The sequence below is a fragment of the Argopecten irradians genome, chromosome 4, assembly GCF_041381155.1.
Source record: "Argopecten irradians isolate NY chromosome 4, Ai_NY, whole genome shotgun sequence".
Classification (NCBI taxonomy): Eukaryota; Metazoa; Mollusca; class Bivalvia; order Pectinida; family Pectinidae; genus Argopecten; species Argopecten irradians.
The window spans coordinates 27,161,311-27,179,535 of record NC_091137.1 but is presented as its reverse complement, the minus strand read 5'-3'; the positions used below and the strand labels follow the sequence as shown (position 1 = coordinate 27,179,535).

The 18,225-nt window shown below is 33.7% G+C and overlaps 1 protein-coding gene across 2 annotated transcripts in view; it reads left to right on the top strand.

Moving 5' to 3' along the window:
• The window catches only part of LOC138321138 (cubilin-like), a 60,729-nt gene that overhangs the window by 24,704 nt on the left and 17,800 nt on the right, over window positions 1-18,225 (top strand). Inside the window, exons 14-27 of one of the 2 annotated variants that reach the window (XM_069264582.1) lie at window positions 69-193; window positions 1,379-1,546; window positions 1,915-2,011; window positions 3,003-3,124; window positions 4,034-4,268; window positions 4,692-4,816; window positions 5,520-5,693; window positions 5,885-5,990; window positions 6,394-6,509; window positions 6,749-6,980; window positions 7,591-7,715; window positions 8,294-8,461; window positions 8,886-8,982; window positions 9,380-9,501. In XM_069264582.1, the coding sequence (XP_069120683.1) occupies window positions 69-193; window positions 1,379-1,546; window positions 1,915-2,011; window positions 3,003-3,124; window positions 4,034-4,268; window positions 4,692-4,816; window positions 5,520-5,693; window positions 5,885-5,990; window positions 6,394-6,509; window positions 6,749-6,980; window positions 7,591-7,715; window positions 8,294-8,461; window positions 8,886-8,982; window positions 9,380-9,501 (2,012 nt within the window). The remainder of the gene's footprint in view (window positions 1-68; window positions 194-1,378; window positions 1,547-1,914; window positions 2,012-3,002; window positions 3,125-4,033; window positions 4,269-4,691; window positions 4,817-5,519; window positions 5,694-5,884; window positions 5,991-6,393; window positions 6,510-6,748; window positions 6,981-7,590; window positions 7,716-8,293; window positions 8,462-8,885; window positions 8,983-9,379; window positions 9,502-18,225) is intronic. The other variant, XM_069264581.1, reaches the window with a different exon arrangement.

The following is an 18,225-nucleotide window of genomic DNA, read 5'->3' as shown; positions in this document are numbered from 1 at the left end:
ACTGACTTTAGTATTCGTAAATGTTTATCAATGCGTTTATCAAGTTTTAAACTTGTTTGTTTGACAAGAGTTGGAAGAAGTGGAGGTTATGTCTGTAAATGGCACATAGAGGCGGAAACCAGCACCACAGGGATTTTAATCAAATATGCATTTGATAGACTACAACGTGGAGATGCATTGGTCATGTATGAAGGTATCAATACATAAAAAGATTTGTTAAATTATATACTATTTACGCACATATCTTAACGTAGTCAAATTTTTGCGCAAATGCGAAAAACTGTTTATTATAATCTATAAATTAGTCCAATTCGGCGGTACACTATCGGAAAAATCGTTTTACAAAATTAAGAAGAGTGTATTGAAAAAACCCAGAAAAGCTGTAAGGCAGGCACAGCCGTCAAATACATTATTTGGTAACCTTGTCCTTAGCCTTTATTGTAAGGCAGGCACAGCCGTCAAATACATTATTGATGACCTTGTCCCTAGCCTTTATTGTAGTGCAGCCACAGCCGTCAAATACATTATTGGTAACCTTGTTCCTAGCCTTTATTGTAGTGCAGCCACAGCCATCAAATACCTTATTGGTGACCTTGTCCCTAGCCTTTATTGTAAGGCAGGCTCAGCCGTCAAATACATTATTTGGTAACCTTGCCCCTAGCCTTTATTGTAAGGTAGGCACAGCCGTCAATTACATTAGTTGGTAACCTTGCCCCTAACCTTTATTGTAAGGAAGGCTCAGCCGTCAAATACATTATTGATAACCTTGTCCCTAGCCTTTATTGTAATGCAGGCACAGCCGTAAAATACATTATTGGTTATATAGTCCCTAGCATTTATTAATAATGTCAGAACATTAATATGTGTAGACAAACCTTTAACACCAAAGAAATGCAAGAATATTTGTGTAAAATATATGTTAATCTTTGCACTCTATAAGATTATCAAATTATTTTACAGTTATATTCTAAAAAGTAAAAGCCACTTCGCTTAAACCATGTACTTTTATGAATTAATCATTCGTTATCGTCATGAATGGAACAGCCATTTCAACAGACGTTTTCCGTGATCGCCGGCACGACAATTGTGACGTCACTATGATAATAACGACATAATAAGCGCTTAAAGCCCATAGACTATATGAATGCAGACTGCGCTTGGCAAGGGCACACAGTGGGACTGCAGTGAAAATGTAGATATATAATTATGACGTCAAGTATTTGCGAGCGTGACGTCATGCTTTTCAGAGAAAACGACGTGAGTTTCGCTCTCAAACTAATGGCATTACAATGGATAAGTTCCTACAACGAGCATCAGTTTTACTTTTCAAGAGAAAAGAATAAGTAAATATAATTCTTAACATGCCTTTTTATTGCAGGATGTGATAGTACCGGAGTCGAGAAATATAGAAGCAACAATGAGACAATAAGTAATGGGAATACTGCAGAGATACCATTCACTGGATCAGTCTACGTCGAGTTTGTTGTGACGTCATCAACTGGAGATTTAGGACTGCAGCTATTTATAACGTCACAGATAGCCAGTGGTAATTTACACATGTTACAACGACATAATTATTACTGCACAGGACAGCAAGCATGATTAAAATACCTTTATAAGACTTAAAATTAATATATACAAATCTATTTAGTATTGATAATTAAACATAATTTCTTGCTGGAAAATGACATCACCTTCATTTCTCTCATTGACATTTCGGAATGACATACTATACATATCACATAGGCCAATCACATTTAGTCTACCGATGATTTGTTTATACCCTTGACATGTGCCGACGACATTTGTATAGGGAACTGTGACTAGAGTAGTGATCACCCTTTTGGAATAACTAAGCGTTTCTGATATTGTGTTATTTTTTTGGAGGGATAAGAAATTTAATTTTTATTTCAGACAACACAGAAGCATGTACTGCCAGTGGAAAGGTTGTTGAAGCCACCTCGGATGTTCAGTATATTACCAATACCAATTTCCCTCAAGAATACGGAATGTAAGTTTCATGGTGCTTCACAACCGACAGAGCATACCAGATACCCATCATTTGAATACTAACCTTTGTTTAATCGTATGTATATGTGTCTAATTAACACACAAGTACATATTAAATAACTTCATTTGCTCTTGGTGCATGGACAATCAGTACTTCATTCCATATAGAACACATTGCAATGGATTTCTTTTGGGACGGAATTAATTATTTTTAATATTTGTATCTTAAAGTAAAGTAAGAAGCTCAGACTTTACAATGTTGGTAATAGTTTAAAGTAAGTAATTCTTGTAACTGAAGAAAATTACTGATTTATTCGCCTGTTCCTGTTTTTTGATAGCGAAAAAACACCATGTGTCAGCTCAGCGATGTAGCATCTTTAATATGTACCACTCCTATTCTTTTGTGATTTTTGTGATTTCCTGTTATTAATAACGGTGTTATTGATCAACGGTCTATCAACTTGATTGTATTGGCTTTGTTTGTTTCTTTTTTTTTGTGACTGAATTATAAGTATGAATGGATATAGAACATAGATCCTTAATCATACCATTTCTCTATTGGAATGTATAAGTAAATAAATAAAGTTATATGTGCGATATTTTTGTGTGTTTAACATTGCTTTTGTTTTCATTTTCATGAAAACTTCGTATGATTTTACAATTGTTTTGTGTGCTTTTGAACTATGCTTCTGTTTTCATTTTCACAAAAACTTTATATAACTTTACAATGATATTGTACTGTGTGCTTTTGAACAATACATTTGTAATCAATTTCATGAAAGCTTTATATGAATTTACAATTGTAATGGGTGTTTTTGAACAATGCTTCTGTTTTCATTTTTATGAATTTTTTTTATAGTGTTCTATGTGCTCATAAACAATGCTTCTGTTTTCATTTTTATGGAAAACATATTTTTACAATGGTACTGTGTGCTTTTAAACTTTGCTTCTGTTTTCATTTTCATGAAAACTTTATATGATTTTGTTAACAGAAACGAAAATTGCAAGTGGTATATATCCCCTGGAAACTCAGGGCAGCGTGTGTTTCTTACGGTCGAGTTCTATGATATAGAACAGGCTAACGATTGTAACAACGATTACTTAAAGATTGAAGGTAGGAATAATAGAATACTTAGTTGATACAATTGATGGCACAATGGATGACTCGTTGTATTTCTGTGACAAACAATCGAGATACACTATTTCTTTGAAATTTGACATATGTTCTTGAAACCATGTTACACATGCATTTTTAGATTTAAAACCACACTATAGTGACTATCAACAAACGGCAAGTAAGATAGTGTTAGTATTTGTAGATGTAGTTCAAATTAACTTATACCAAAGAACATTTATAATGAATTCTTGATAATATTGGTACAGAAGTTGATGAAAGTCGATACTTCCCATATAATTACGATCATTGCCGAACGGTAGTCGGAAAGTTTATGATCCGTTCCCAGAAGTGTTCGGACGGACGTTACGTAGTTACGGTAGTCACATGATATTCTCGACAACGACGTTCAATGTCGGCTAGCATCGGTTAGTTTGACAAAATGGGACCCACTTAGCGGTGTTCAATATTTTTTTTTATTTTTTTTTAACAAAAGATTCCGAATCATTATCGTTCATTTTGACTTCGATTAAATTTTGTCTCTGCATGATTTACAACAAGATTTTTTCCCCCAAAATCCTTTTAGATCATGAAAAAATAAGACAGATACAGATATCGGGACTTCAACTTATTTCAACCCGAAACTCGTTAACTCGACATTCTTATGTTTATATTGAACATCTGAACGATTTCCGTTGATTTGCGCAGATATAATGGCACAATTCGGTTGATTCAGTTCATATAAAATATAGAAATCGTAAATGGAATCGATAAATGTTAAGTTGGTGCACCTCAAATAGTTGAAGGCTTCAAAGTTGATGTTTTGCTTGTTTAAGAAAAGCCAATGGATTGTTTACAATATACTAAGAGTATTTCCTACGTTCTTCATATAGTTTATTATCATTATAGGTCCATCCACTTCTGCTGTACAAGTATGTGGAGAAGGTTTTACCCAACCTCTCATCTCATTTAACGATACAAGTTTCAACGTTAGTTTCATCGCCGATGACGAAGATAACTATAATGGATTTGTATTTAGCGTCGTCCTCGACAAACCGTGTACTGAGAGAACTCCAACAATGTTGACGGCCGACGTCGACGTTAAAAGTTTCACGTCGGTTGGTTATCCTAATAACTACACTTGGTGAGTGAATGACACACTATTATGATGCCATAATATTTAACAACCCCATAAACTACCAATTATCATGCATGAGCATTATTTGGCTAAACTTTGGCTAAACAAAGCATGGAAGGAGGCTAGGTGTAGTTTGTGGTGATTATCTCGACCGGTTGTAGCCGTGGATGTCCCTTAGGGGACAGCTTTACTAATTATATGAACAAAAGAAACAAAATTTTTTTTTATAATACAAACATCAATTAATGCACTTTATTATAGAGAAATAACTATTTTTGACTTTCCTCCATATTTTCTAGAATGAATTCGGGAACATGATAAAACCAAGGTTTGATCCTCGTTCAAAGCTTCTTTTATGCTCAAATTATTAGCCATATTCCAATTAATTGAAAAATAGAAATCAATTCACGATATTATGTTATTTAAAAGGAACCGACAGACCGGTAACTACACCTGTGAGTGGCACATTGAGGCTAGTGATGGGACTGCTGGTATTCTACTGTACCTAGACATAGGTGGACTGGGTAGTGGGACTGTTCTTAATGTTTATCAAGGTAACCAGTTTGTCATTTGTCTTAATGTTTACCAAGGTAACCTGTTTGTCATTTGTCTTAATGTTTACCAAGGTAACCTGTTTGTCATTTGTCTTAATGTTTACCAAGGTACCTGTTTGTCATTTGTCTTAATGTTTACCAAGGTAACCTGTTTGTCATTTGTCTTAATTTGTACCAAGGTAACCTGTTTGTCATTTGTCTTAATGTTTACCAAGGTAACCTGTTTGTCATTTGTCTTAATTTGTACCAAGGTAACCTGTTTGTCATTTGTCTTAATGTTTACCAAGGTAACCTGTTTGTCATTTGTCTGAATGGTTACCTAGGTTACCTATTAGGAATTGTTTTCAGAGCTGTGATTCTAAACTGAGTTGTAAGTTGATATATTGGCTAAAATAGTAATAAGATTAATTACGTTTATAACTTGACACCAATGACAATAAAAACTAATTGTACAGTCAACATCTACCCTTATTTACAAATAAGGATCCATGGTATTTTGGTTGGCTGGTTGATTACGATTAACAGATAAGGTCGTTTAAGGACGGTACTCCGGGTATGCAATGTGTTTTGTATGTGAAGTGCATGAATATTTTTGAAGACTGAATAATGTTATTTCTATTGATAATATTGGGACTCTTGTCCTTTTATTGTGCTGTCTCCACCAATGACACCGACTCCGAAAGATTTTGTCTCTTTTTTATAGGATGTGACAACACTGGAAACAAACTATACCCATCGGCTGCCACTGACCCGACAATGACAACGCCCGCAGTTCAGTTAGAAGTTGCTGCTGGGAACTCAAGTTTTGTGGAGTTTTCTGTTGGGTCTGCTGGAGGACAGGGGTTCCAGATACAGTATCTCTCTATATCCGCTACTGGTAGGTCAGAGAATATTTGCAAAAAAATGTTTCGCCACCACAGATTGATATGATCTGGAAGAATGAAATGGTACATAATTCAAGTAATTGTGAAATACCTTGTAACCTTAATCATAACTTAGCCACATACCTTTTTTAAAATTACTACGAATATAATGTGAAGAAGTAACCTAGTTGATAACCAATTACAGATAATACTGCTGCATGTGGAGCCTCGGTATCATCCCCAGTAACATTAGCGGCAAACGATACGATTCAGTACTTGACCAGTTCTAACTTTCCAGAACCTTACCTGTCGTAAGTTATATTTGAATTTCATTTAAAGCCAAAAACGTGACTCGTAAATTCAACCATCTATCAAAATATAGTACTATAACAATTTTCCCTTTGTTCTTATTCTAAAATTGACTTTCTGCTTGGACGATTCTTTTTTGTCATATCACTATCACGTTGTCGTGACGCCACAGTCACTTTTTTAATCATCAAGTACTATAACAATTTTGCCTTTGTTCTTATTCTAAATTTGACTTTCTGATTGGACGATTCTTTTTTGTCATATCACTATCACGTTGTCGTGACGCCACAGTCACTTTTTTTAATCATCAGGTTATGAAATATTAAAAAGGCAGTGACATAAATGCTTAAATGCACTATGATATTGTGAATGTTTTTGGCACATCTCTATGTTTACTCTGTCCAGATCTTTGCAATGCTTCTGGAATATTACGGATGGCGGTACTGATCGTGGGGTGATTTTGACAGTGGAATTCAACCATTTTGCCTCATCTTGTCAAGATTATATTGAGGTCACAGCAGGTAAAGTCTCAATAGAAATGGCTAATAAATTGCTCACTGTCGGCTGTCTACGGAAGCGCATAAGAAAATAAAACAACGAAAGTGTCTTCGTGTCGTTAGATATTTTAATGGCGGCTGCCAGATAAGCTTATGACTTCCGTCTTTAAAAGCGTAGAAAAATATCTTGCTATTTTTCTCACTAGTAAGTATGATTATATTACCCAATAGAATTATGAAACACTTCTTTATTTGCTTTTCAGGTTCCGATACGACTGGCACGAAAGTTTGTAGCGACACTTTCAACACCTCGCCAATGGTTTTCAAAAATACTTCTTTTCAATTAATGTTTAATTCTGATGCAACTAACAACGCCAGTGGATTTGTGATCAGTTATATACTGGATGCACCGTGTAAGGGGGAGATAACTCAGATAAAGGCTGAACTACCTATAACGACAATTTCATCACCAGATTATCCCGCCTCGTATCCCGGGTAAGGAAATCATATCTTCGCGATTTTTTCTCACTTAGCGATTCATTGTTATACATTAGTTTAATATCATTGATACAGTTATTGCATTTATACCGACAAACAAATCATATGTCAAAGACGTTATCAAATAATTGATTTTTAAACATAAAAAATAATCTTCTATTCTTTATTCTATGCAGAATTGGTATCAAAGTTTTCAATATTACTTACACTTTATTCAAAATACAAAAATCGGTTCTGCATTGCATTGCCAGATATAGTATTAAATAGTTTGTTTCAATATTTTTCTAAGCTTCTTTTCGAACACAAGCATCAATATGATTTTTTTTACGAAACCGACAGACACAGTAAACATTAAAAACACGGAAGTCCTCACTGATAAAGATACATACAAAAGGCGTAGAAAAATGTCTTGCTATTTTCTCCACAATTATAAGGTATTATACAACCGTTATGTGATATGTATCTTAAACGCAATGAATCCCATGTCGACCTGATCAAACATAGTTTATACAAATGAAATTACTAGTCAGTCTCGGTTTCGTCCTTAACAATCAACGTGCCTGTTAATGATGGACCATAATAAACACGTCCTTGATTGCTTTACCAGAGTTGGAAGAAGCGGTGGCTATGTCTGTAAATGGCACATAGAGGCGGAAACCAGCACCACAGGGATTTTAATAGGATATTCATTTGATAGACTACAACTTGGAGATGCATTGGTTATGTATGAAGGTAATCAACCACATTTTTTATGTATTTAAAGTCAATAAAATTCAAACGTCGACTAGATCTAATATGCCTTTTCTCCGTCTTGTAGATAAGCTTTGACTGTTACTTAATGGAATATCATGCAATTGTAGCCTGCTTCGTTGCGGAATAGGTGTGAGAATAAATTGTTTATTGTTTGCCAACACTATAACCACGCTGTTTTAAAATTGAGTTGTATTATATATTATCATACCCCTGTGTATCCTATAAGTCTGCCTTCGAAAGATGACTTGGATAGCTTTGAAACACGTATTAGATTTCAAATTTTTCATAATGATTCCATTACACAGGGAAGAGTTCTAACTTACGGTATATATATCTCTCAGTAACACATTCGGCTGACGACAACTGTATCTGCAATTCAGTAGAAATAGACTTTTCTCTGAGTAATGGAACATCTGAAATCTATTACAGTTTCAGAGAAGAGAACAACATTTACAGCATAGTTTTTCTACTACGAAGACCAACAGACATTACATATATCAATTGTTATGCTGAAATTTTACTTTGAACAGAACCATTTAGATCATGTCGTTTTCCAGGAAGTGATAGTGATGGAGTGGAGAAATTCAGATCCGATAATACCACAGTTAATAGTGGGAACACTGCAGAGGTATCATTCAATGGATCAGCCTACGTCGAGTTTGTTGTAACGTCATCAACTGGTGATTTAGGGCTACAGCTCATGATTACAGCACAAAAAGCTAGTGGTAATATTCAGTGATTACGTATTTTTAGATTAATATTATTTTATAGAACCAATCTTTTTGTATCTTCTTGTACAACAGATTTTCGTCAGTACTCATCGTATTTTACTCGGTGATTAAGTTTACAGATTATACTTTAAATCTTTACTTAATATTGTTGTTTAAGTTGAAATGTGTCACAACAATTATTTTTTCGTAAATACTAAATACGTAAAATTTGGAATATAGACAAGGTTATGAGCTTTTTTTTATTTCTTCTACTATTGCTTTGATATAATTGATGCTATATTGCAATAACTATGCAGTGTACTTTATAAGTCACCAGACCATCATTGAATGGTGAAGCTAGTTTTTCAACTTTAACACTAAAGATAGTTCAATATTGAACTTATTTCAAACGAATACTTGTCTCATCATTTCTTGGCAGACAATACCGAGGCCTGCAGTGCCAATGGAAAAGTCGTGGAAGCAACTAAGGATGTCCAGTACTTTACCAGTACAAACTTCCCCAAGGAATATGGAGGGTACGTTTATAAAAGACAGTGTGAGAAACTTGTTTTACATATGAGCTATAAAAATACACGCGACATGTCGTAATTTGGTAGTTTTCTGATATATTTGTGATGTTGATATACACTTAATGGTGCTCTATTGATGAATGGATGGCGACAAAAAACTGAAATCTAATATCCTATTTTGGTCTCAATTGTGAGTCTTGAATTCGTTGCCAAATGGTTGAATAATCACCCATGTATAAATACCATCTGCTTAAGAAGACCATATTCTCCTGATCTAAAATGGCCTAGGTCAACACTACTTGGCCTATATATAAAGGCCACTTGGCTACAATTAATTTTACCTTTGTCCCTTGGGTAGTCTCTAAAAGCAGGTGTGACTGTATTTATTGTTGTTTACTGACAGGAACGAAAACTGCCATTGGTTTTTATCTGGTGGAAATTCAGGACAAAAAATAATTCTAACGGTCGAGTTCTATGACATAGAGGGGTCAACTGGATGTGCTAACGATTATTTGAAAATTGAAGGTAACTATACTTGTGTGTATCGGTGGATAATGCTGTATTTGTCATCAGATATGATTATATTTATTTATGTATAAATTACTATTAATAATTGTGTCCATGAACATAATAATCCAAAAAGAGTGAAAATAACATGAATTCATATCTACATATGGTAAGTTCGTTTAATGAACCAAATCGATAATGTTTGATAAACTTGTTTATATTTTGATGTAACATTTCCGCAGGTCCATCAACACCTGCCAGTCAAACATGTGGAGAAAAAATTTCAACCATCCTCTCATTACATTTAACGATACAAGTTTGAACGTCAGTTTCATCAGCGACGACGAAGATTTCTATCACGGATTTGTATTTAGCGTCGTCCTCGACAAACCATGTACAGATAACACTTCAACTATGCTGACGGCCGACGTTGACGTAAAAAGTTTTACTTCTCCGTATTATCCTGCGAACTACACATGGTAGGTCAAATACACATCTCATTTGCAGACTGTATTTTTCTACTAATGTAGGGAAATACAAAATGTACGTGATGTCTTACCGCACCTGAACATAATTTGGTTGAAAACCAAAACAATGAACGCCATAAATATACTTAAACCAAGCTTTATTCATTATCGATATCCTACAACTACGAACTAGTGCCTGCAAAACATACCTTCCCATGAAAAACCATAATTTAATTTAAGGTACTTCTAATTTTCCCCCTTACCATATTTGCACTTATATAGGCCATAGCAATGTCAGGAAGGATCCTAAGAACACGGAACTGACCGCCTGTGTATAACATACACTTAATGGCACATCAGCTCCCCCCCCCACCCCCACCCCCCACCCCTCCAGGTAAAGCATGGGTTGGTCTCAATCTTCCCAAAGTAATTTTGAGTGAGAGCAATCGTAGAACAATCCAGTTGGTGCTCTGCCATTTTGTGCATATCAGCACTGTGCATATCAGCCTTGTATCTATATACATGTATCACATTATATAGATATTCCATCTATAAATCTGTTGCTGTCCCCTGGGTAAATCATATAACATATGATTTTTTCCATGCTGAACAAAAACTGCCCAGTGGTAATTAGCACCAGTGAAGTTACTAGATCGCCCCACCTGATGCCTCAGGAGTGAACTAATTTTAGTTTTAAACTAAAATTCTTATCTCCCCATGGTAAACATGGATGAAACCTAACAGAGCCTACCATGTCCCACCTGGTTTTCCTCGGGAATGGACTAAAAGTCCTGTCCCTCCATGGTAAATCATGGTTGAGACCTAACCGAGAACTAGATTGAAGTCATATTTGGTTGCATGCGAGTCCGAATCCCTAGGACCCTGCCACAAGAGACGGTCTATACCGACTCTCCCAATTCAATCAAGGCCTCCTAATTCACGGACCCCCTCCCCTTTTCTAGGAATCCCAATGCAACTTAAACTTACTATGTTAGCCTCACCCCAACCCCCAAACCTTTTAGTTTGTATTGTCGGAAGTTATTATCTCTGCACATCTGTTCGTCTGAAAGCGGTTCTTTTTAATTGTGCAGTGATTTCTTAAAAAAAGTTCAGGAGCCTGTGTCACTTGCTTAGGGCAAATTAATTCAGTTAGTACTTAATATTGTTAGTGATGCTAGTTATTAGCTACAATATTATAGGTACAAATATATGTATGTCATCTAAACTCTTGTATCCAAATATTAAGATATTAGCACAGTTGCCTGATGGGGCTGAAAACATTAGCAAAACAAAATGCAATGTTTATGTTTCTAGTTCTGCTATCTACATGATCATGAATCGACACATCTTTAAATGGTTTAATTATGGATATACATGTATATACCACATATTCTAAACTTTTCTACAGTTTTGACGACTCAATATCAACAATTAAATTACATTAAGCCATTCCCAATTAACTTACAAAATGAACACCATGACATACCAGTGACCATTTAAGTTAAAATAACATGCTAATTTTACATGCCTTTAACTGATGAAAGTAATGAGTATCGAAACCAGCATCACAAATGAAATCATGATCAACACTACTTCTTTCTTGCACCTACATGCATGAATGTGTGACTCATAAAATGAAAGTAATATGAAAGCAAATTGAATCACACAGAATATTACTTTACCGTATAATTTTAATTGACCTTTAATGATTAGTTGTCCAACTGAGAAATTACAATGCAGTTATGTACCTTAAATCCCATATGTATATTTATTTCATTTATTCATTGTAGGAAAGAGGAAGTGTGTGCCTTTGCATACAAACAAATTTCTAGCTATACATGTAACTATAGCTATTACCTAATAGACTTGTAGATGTATCATTTCCTGAACTGTGAATCAAAGTTAATATATAAGGTCCCATGATGTAACTGTTATAGTTAAAAATTCGAATTTGTCCAAATAAGTAGAACACAAAATGATTGAGGTGATTATATAATTTAATATATCCTGCTTGTTGGTAAATCATTTGCTGATCAGATTTAAATTTGTTCCTGTATGTACACGTCTGTTATACCTCTACTTATTATGCTTGCATTATATAAAACACAAGACCTGGCACACAAATGCTCTAGTCAAAGTATGACGTCACATATTGGGACAATGCACATGCATAGCATTACTCATTTTAAATTCTTTTTTGTTTTAATTATTATTTATTATGGAAATACTTAACTTGCTTTCTAAATATGATTATCACTTTAATATATGATTGATATCACCGAGAGTAACTCTGTCCCTCCCCGTAAGTGTTTAACACAACTGTCCTAATATTGAGAATTCATTAATGAAATCTCCAAGAACATAAAATTATTTAATTATTAACGAGGGTTGACTTATATAACTACTTCATTTGGAGTTGAAATGTCTGTTAGTTGTGTCATGCATTAGTTTGAATGATAGTTGTAATAGGAACATGAATAGTATCATTCTTATAAAATGTGAGGCAAAAAAACTGTGATTTAATTTTAAAACTATCTCATTCTTTACCTGTAGAATTATGTTCCTTGAAACAGCAGATATCAAACTATGAATTCAATGACTACATATTTAACTTTTATTATTATAATTATATATCATACCAATATATATGAATATCATAAAATTAATACAAATTTCTTCCCCGTTTTAACTATATATTAATAAAGAACTACATTTTAAAATAAATGTATACAATAACAATTACAATCCACTATTATTTAAGTGTTTATCTAGGGAAACTGACAACCAGCTAGGAATACATGTATACACGTTCCGGTACGTCCATTTCAATTATAGTTTGAATCTAGTAGAACAAGTGAATCAAATTGATTGTCTGATTTGGTTTCCAGATGATTACTTGAGAACGAATTTATGAATTTTAATCAATCTTCACACAATGGTAGCATGTGCGAAATGCAGCTTGGGATCGAATTTGGGGTCAGAAGGTCAACTACAAAGGCCACTGTTGATTCAAGAGATTGCTCCATGTTTTTTTCCGTACGATAACTTTAGAACATATCAACATGATTTGTTCACAACACAGTTTGGAATTTAATTTGGGGTCAAAATATAATTGAAAATTTATTATCGAAAAATAGATTGTTTCACAAATTGCAGTTGTCGGACTAATACAGCTTCACAACACATCAACAGAATTTGTTCAAATTTCATACCATAATATCATAACTGAACAATAATAACTTACCATACATTAGAAAATGTAATTTACAGTAGGGAACGTGTGTTCCTTTTTGCAATACTTGCTGTAAGCGTATTGTTTCTTATCTGTTTGTTTTTAAGGAACCGACAGACTGGTAACTACACCTGTGAGTGGCACATTGAGGCTAGTGATGGGACAGCTGGTATTCTACTGTACTTGGACATAGGTGGACTGAGTAGTGGGACTGTTCTTAATGTTTATCAAGGTATAGTCCAGTAAAGATAGGGTGTTACCCTAAAATAATTGCAACATAATTTTTTCTTGTTTTTCATACAGATCTGACTTTGTTTTATACAAGAAAAAAGTCGCCACAAATAAAAATTTGGGAAAGTGTTTTTCTTGACCCCCAAAAAATCAGAAAAATAGGGATATTTGCATAATTTGCCAACTTTGAAGCCAAATATAAACTTACATGGTTATCATGAGATATTATAAAATTAATGTATGACAAGAACGTTATAAGGACAGCACAGATTGCTAAAAACATAAGTTGAAATCAACACAGGGAAAAAGTATGACAGCATGAAATTTGCATAATTATGTCCTTGCAACAGCCAAATATGCTTTTGTTGGATTGTTAAGATAAAAAATTGTTATTATCAACAATACCATTGATACTCATTTTGGTGGAATCTTTTTTAAATAAAACTTGTTGATTAAAGGCTTTAAAAATAAAACATTTTACTTTCACTACCTGAGATAATATGGTTGCTCAGAGTTGGTATTTTGGCCTTTTCCAAGGACATTTTGAAGTCCAAATTGAATAATATGTCTTTTTCATTCAAGAATTTTTCAGTAAGTACCGTCTCAAGTGTTTAGATAGTTATTAATTCAGATTATATGTAGGCTATATTCACATGAAAGAGACTACTATATCAAGATATCCCCAAATATAAAGGACGTGAGGTCGATCAAATCCTCATTTAGTGCCAATTTGACTAAACTTCTCTAAACGGCGATGTCCTTAAATTGAAATGTCAAAAATGTGAATATCTATTTTGTGACTAATCAGATTGCAAAATCCTTTGGCAGATATTACCACCATAATGGAGCGCTCTTTATAAAGTGAGATTAAAGTTTCTTTTTGATCAAATATTTGCATAGGTCAGTTTTTCATTTTTCCATAATGGAACTGGATGGGGGTTATATAATTTTCAATGAGATAAAGGAATAGAATAAAAGTTTAAGTTCAATTTTATAGATGTAAACATCACAGTTCTGATTTATATACTGTCAAAATTTTATGACAAACGAATAAAGCATATTCGAAAAATTAAGATTTTTGTATTGCAGATTTATGGACCTAGACATATTTTGGTATTCAGCGAAATTAACGTGATAGGAAGTTTTTACTACTAAATAAGATGTGCATATTTATACCGTTTTTACAACAAATGATAAAAATAACAAGTACAAAATATACAAAAAGGATATAACATATTTGGAAGCATTTGCTTTTTTATTTTCCGAAATATTAACTACCAAAATGGGTGTTTTGCCAAAAATCTAAGTATAAAAACACTTCAAATTGGCACGATTAGTCAACTTGACATTTCCTTGACAATTATAAATTATATAGGTTTTTCTAGTTAATGTATTATCGATCATGCATTGATATCAAAGAAAATGTTATTCTTTAAGGCATAAAGCATAAACTGATATAGTTCAGGGTAAGATTTTATAAATGTTTGCATCTAAAAAGAACAAAAACGGGAGCTAAATTCAAAAGGTTTTGAGCCGTTTTCATCCTTCTTTATTTCTTGGATTGACTGGAATTATTGTATCATTTCAACTTATTTCTACTAACCTCAAGTTTGTCTTACTTTATACCCGAATTCATATTTCAAGTATTGCAAAAATAGCATATATTTTACTTTAAAAGTGGTCAAAATGTAATTTCTATATATTTTCTTATTTTTCGGGTGTTGAAAAAAAGACTTTCCGAACATATGATTTTTGGTGACTTTTTCCATGGTAAAATACTAAGATCCTCCATCCCAAAAAGCAGAAAACAAAATTGCCTCTATTTTTCGTATTTTTACTGGACTAGTAACCATTTTGTCATTTATCTGACTGGCGTCTAAAATAATGTTTTTTATTTGTCTGAATAGTTATCATGGTAACCTGTTAGTGATTTGTTTGAATGGTCTTAATGACTACTGAACGATCAGTTTGGCAGTGGTTTGAAAGTTAACCAAGGTAATCAGTTTGCCATAGGTCTACATCTTCAAACACAAATTTCAATCTACCAAAGAATTGCATATGAGACATACAACCATATACTCGTTACAAATTACAACGAATCTTAACTTCGAGGAAAAGGGAGTGTAAATCATAAACTTTTATGTCATTCCAGATGTTTTTATTGGGAACATTCTTCTTTAATTGAAAGTTAATCGCAAGAGTTTTGTGCTCTGAGAAAAGAAAAAACCACATCGTGGACAATTAAACCAATTTAGTTCTTGCGTTTAAGGGAAAACCAAGAAAGATTATTTTATTTGTACACGTAATAGAAGTATGAATGTATATAACAGCTTCTACAAGAAAACTTTGGACTTGTAAATGGTGAATATTCAATACCACTGCCACGTTATCATTGCCAGATACTTACTTAGTATTTTGATTATCAATCATTGTTATCCCCCGCTTTCTCCGAAACGGGGAATATTAATTTGGGGTTGTCCGTCTGTCTGTTCGTCTGTCTGTAACACTTCGTTTCCCTGCAATAACTAACAAATGTTAACCGATTTTCTTCAAACTTGGTAACAGGGTTTAGTGCCTTAGTGTCTTGCCAGGTTCGATCAACTCTTTCAGCGGAATATTTATTAGAGTTATTGCCCTTTTATTTACTACAAATGTCATTTTTCTGCAGTTTCTGTGTAATAACTAACAAATGTGAAAACTTATATTGTTAAAACTTGGTAACAAAGTTAAATGCACTAAGGGCTTAGCCAAGTTCTATCGCTACTTTTGGCAGATCTTAATTAGCAGAGTTATGGCCCTTTGATTAAAAAAAAGTCATTTTCTGCCACTTCCGTACAATAACTGAAATAAATATTAACCGATTTTCTTCAAACTTGGTAACAAAGTTAAATGTCTTAAGGGCTCGCCATGTTCGATTGCCATGACATGTTTCAACCAAGGTTTCTTTACCTACAATATGTCCTGAAAACGGGGGATGGAATATCGACTAATTTGCTTTTTATTCTTGTACAAGGATGTGACAACACTGGAACCAAACTCTATCCCTCGTCTGCCGCTAACCCAACAATGGCAACGCCAGCAGTTCAGCTAGAACTTGCTGCTGGGAACTCAACCTTCGTTGAGTTTTCTGTTAATTCAGCGGAAGGTCAAGGGTTTCAGATACAGTATCTCTCTATAGCTGCTACTGGTATGTTTTATAATATATTTTTTCATAACAAAAGTTTTTTAATCAGAAATTAACCTTAGCATGTCTATTTGAGATGACCAGATACAATGAATTGTACTTATATATAAATGGTTTGATGTATTTGCTTCACATACTCTAAGATAGCTAAAACAAGCAAAATATTAAAAAAACTTCCTTCCATATCTTATATTTAGATAAATACGAAAATACTGCAAGCATGGATTAAAAAAATTGTTGTCCACGTCTTTTCCTGTATTCCTATATCATTGGATATTTGTAGAATTTTTTAAGTAAATGTGGTGTTAAGACAATGAAAGCATAAGACATATCAACGGGTAAATAATGGTTAAAAACTTTCTCCCATGTGCTTAGTGTAAATAACTCTTATCTGTAAATGGTACAGTTACTAGTACATCGGTAACCAACAGGCTATTTTCAATCTAATTGCAAAAAAAAACTTCCCGTTGTACAGACGTTTGATTAATTTTATTGCATTTCAATGCTTGGATGTTTTATTATGATTTTGTGTTGGCATTTAACAGATAATACTGCTGCATGCGGAGCCTCAGTGTCATCCCCAGTAACATTAAAGGCAAACGATACGGTTCAATACGTGACCAGTTCTAACTTTCCAGAACCTTACTTGTCGTAAGTTATATTGGAATTTGTTTTAAAGCCAAAAACCGCTACATTTCGTTTAATTCAAGAACCTATCAGAATATGGTTACGTTTTGATCATTTAAAGTACTATCCACTGTGAAATTATGATGATATTGGTATACCTATGTTAACTATGTCCAGATCTTTGCAATGCTTCTGGAATATTACGGATGGCGGCACGGATCGAGGGGTGATTGTGACCGTGGAATTCAACCATTTTGCCTCATCTTGTCAAGATTATATTGAGATCACACCAGGTAAATTTTCATAGCTAATAGAATTGGCTTCAAATCAATCGCTATTTACTTTTTCTTATTTATTACTTGAAAATAGAAAATCTGGGGTTATAAATTTTGGATACCTACGTTCTGAGGTTTTGGTCTGACAATGGAATTTGGATTGTTTGGTTTTTTCAAAAGTTATCAAGTTTAAAGGGAAGCATATATGAATTAATAAAAATAAAATGTCTAAGTGACGGCAGTTAGATATTTCTAATTAGGTTACCCAATCGAAGAACGAAAAATGTGTTTCATACCTTTTCAGGTTTCGATATGACTGGCACGAAAGTTTGTAGCGACACTTTCAACATCTCGCCAATGGTTTTAAAAAATACTTCATTTCAATTAATGTTTAATTCTGATGCAACAAACAACGCCAGTGGATTTGTGATCAGTTATATACTGGATGCACCGTGTAAGGGGGAGATAACTCAGATAAAGGCTGAACTACCTATAACGACAATTTCATCACCAGATTATCCCGCCTCGTATTCCGGGTAAGAAAATCATATCTTCGCGATATTTGGGGTAAAAAACATTACTCAGCGATTTATCACAATATATAAATTGTCTTTGATATATATCTAGACCACTTCTACCAACAATAAATTCACATTCAAGTATATTTTCAAATAATTGATTTTGAAATTAAAACCTAGTTTTCTATCATTTAGTTTACGTAGAATC